This window comes from Mirounga leonina, unplaced genomic scaffold, assembly GCF_011800145.1.
Source record: "Mirounga leonina isolate KUSES-001 unplaced genomic scaffold, KU_Mleo_1.0 Mir_101466, whole genome shotgun sequence".
Classification (NCBI taxonomy): Eukaryota; Metazoa; Chordata; class Mammalia; order Carnivora; family Phocidae; genus Mirounga; species Mirounga leonina.
Genome location: NW_023270132.1, coordinates 1 through 1,995, shown reverse-complemented (window position 1 = coordinate 1,995; position 1,995 = coordinate 1). Strand labels below are relative to the sequence as shown.

At 47.9% G+C, this 1,995-nt stretch overlaps 1 protein-coding gene across 1 annotated transcript; it reads left to right on the top strand.

Annotated features, from left to right (window-relative positions):
- Nucleotides 1-1,028: 1,028 nt before the first annotated feature.
- LOC118025081 (histo-blood group ABO system transferase 2-like) lies at nt 1,029-1,980 on the top strand (the record flags this gene model as incomplete). Its single annotated transcript, XM_035027447.1, has 1 exon — nt 1,029-1,980. A coding segment is annotated over exon 1 (497 nt), but the record flags the coding sequence as incomplete, so codon positions are not given.
- Between the last annotated feature and the right edge of the window lie 15 nt (nt 1,981-1,995).

Here is a 1,995-nt window from a genome sequence, read left to right as displayed (position 1 = left end):
CTTTATGACAGTATCACAATGTTTTATTTACTGTTGCTTTGTATTAATATTTGAACTTTGGAAGTATGACCTTTCACCTTTGACTTTCTTTTTCAAGATTGCTTTGGCTATTTTGTGGTCCCTTGAAATTCCATATGACTATTAGGATTAGCTTGTGCGTTTCTTTCCAAAGGCCTTTGTGAATTTCCTCGGGAACACATTGAATTTCCACATTGCATTGTGTACTATTGCCATCTTATCAATAGTATGTCTTTTCATCACCATGGGGTCCTCAGATTTATTTAGGTTTCCCTTTCTTTCAGCAATGTTTTGTAATTTTCAGTGTACAAGCCTTGCACCTTGATTACATCTATTCCTGAGTATTTTGTCAATGTTAATGTTCCCTAAAATGGAATTGTTTTCTTAAATTATTTTTTGGATGATTCATGGCTAATGTATACAAATAAGAGAGATTTTTGTGTGTTGATATTAACTGGCTGTAATCATTTTTTGTTGATTGTTTAGGAAGCTCTCTATATAAGATGATGTCATCTCTGGTCTCTGAATAGACGTAGTTCTACTGTTTTCTTTCACATGTGGATTTCTTGCCTTATCATTCTGGGTAGAACTTCCAGTACGATACTGAGCAATGAGTGAAAGCCAGCATGATGGACTTGTTTGTGATTTCAGAGTAGAGCTGTCAGTCCTCTAAATTGAGCATGATGTTTGATTAGAGTTAGGGTTGGGTTAGGGGTTAGGGTTAGGGTTAAGGGTTCGGGTAGGTGACCCTGTGACCCATGTAGCCCCACAGTCAGCATGTTGGAGCCAGGAACACTCCCCCTGTGCTGAGCTCCCGGGCAAACCCTGCAAGTCCCCTCCCCTGGTTGACCCCCTGAAGGTTCTGTCCCCACCTGCCATGAGTTGGAAGTCCCCACAACCTCCTCTTCAGGTTTGAATAATCTGCTCCAGTGGCTCATGGAACTCAGAGAAACGTGTGTGGTTCTTGGGCACAGCCATGAATCTCAGCTTCTTCATGATGGGGGCAGCCCAGCAGCTGAGTGACCATGCAGGGCTGCCTCTGCTTTTATTTCATTTTTTTTATCAGAAAAGCAAGGGCAGTTGCCTCAAAGCGTGGGAGAGGAGGACAAAGGGATGGCAAGTATCCTGAAGCTGTAAAGCAGTCCTGCACCCTCCCCTAGGGGCCGGCACTCAGGGAGGCAGTCATGGGATAAGGGAAAAGCAGGATGTTTGTGCTAGCAAGCACCAGGTGCAGAAAGGGGACCTGAGGGTTACATTCTTTCCTAGCTCCTAACCTGTGTCCTGCCCCTGGGGATCATGGGATCCTGCTCCTACTGGGCCCTTGCGTTCAATAGTCTGAGAACAGGAACGCTGTTGACCTTTCAGCTGCTTCCACAATCACTCCTGAGGGCTTACAATATATTTTCTAAGAATAATTCCACACTTCCTCCGTGAGGTGGACTACCTGGTATGCACAGAGGTGGATATGAAGTTCTGCGACCACGTGAGTATGGAGATCCTGTCCCCCCTCTTCGGCACCCTGCACCCCGGTTTCTACCAGGAAGCCCACAAGGACTTCAGCTACGAGCATTGGCCACAGTCCCAGGCACACATCCCCAGGGACAAGGGCGACTTTTACTACATGAGGACCTTTTTTGGGGGGTCGGTGGTAGAGGTTCACCGACTGACCTTGGCCTGTCACCAGGCAATGGGGGTCAACCTGGCCACTGGGACTGAGGATGTGTGGCACAATGAGAGCCACCTGAACAGGTACTTGCTGGACCATAAGCCCATTAAGGTGCTGTCCCCAGAGGACCCGTGGGACCCTCAGCTGCTGGGCTGTCCCCGAGAGGACCTGTGGGACCCACAGCTGCTGGGCTGCCCCTGGAGGACCTGTGGGATCCACAGCTGCTGGGCTACGCCCCATCATGAAGAAGCTGAGATTCATGGCTATGCCCAAGAATCACCAGGACATCAGCAGTGGTTATTACTTGAGGA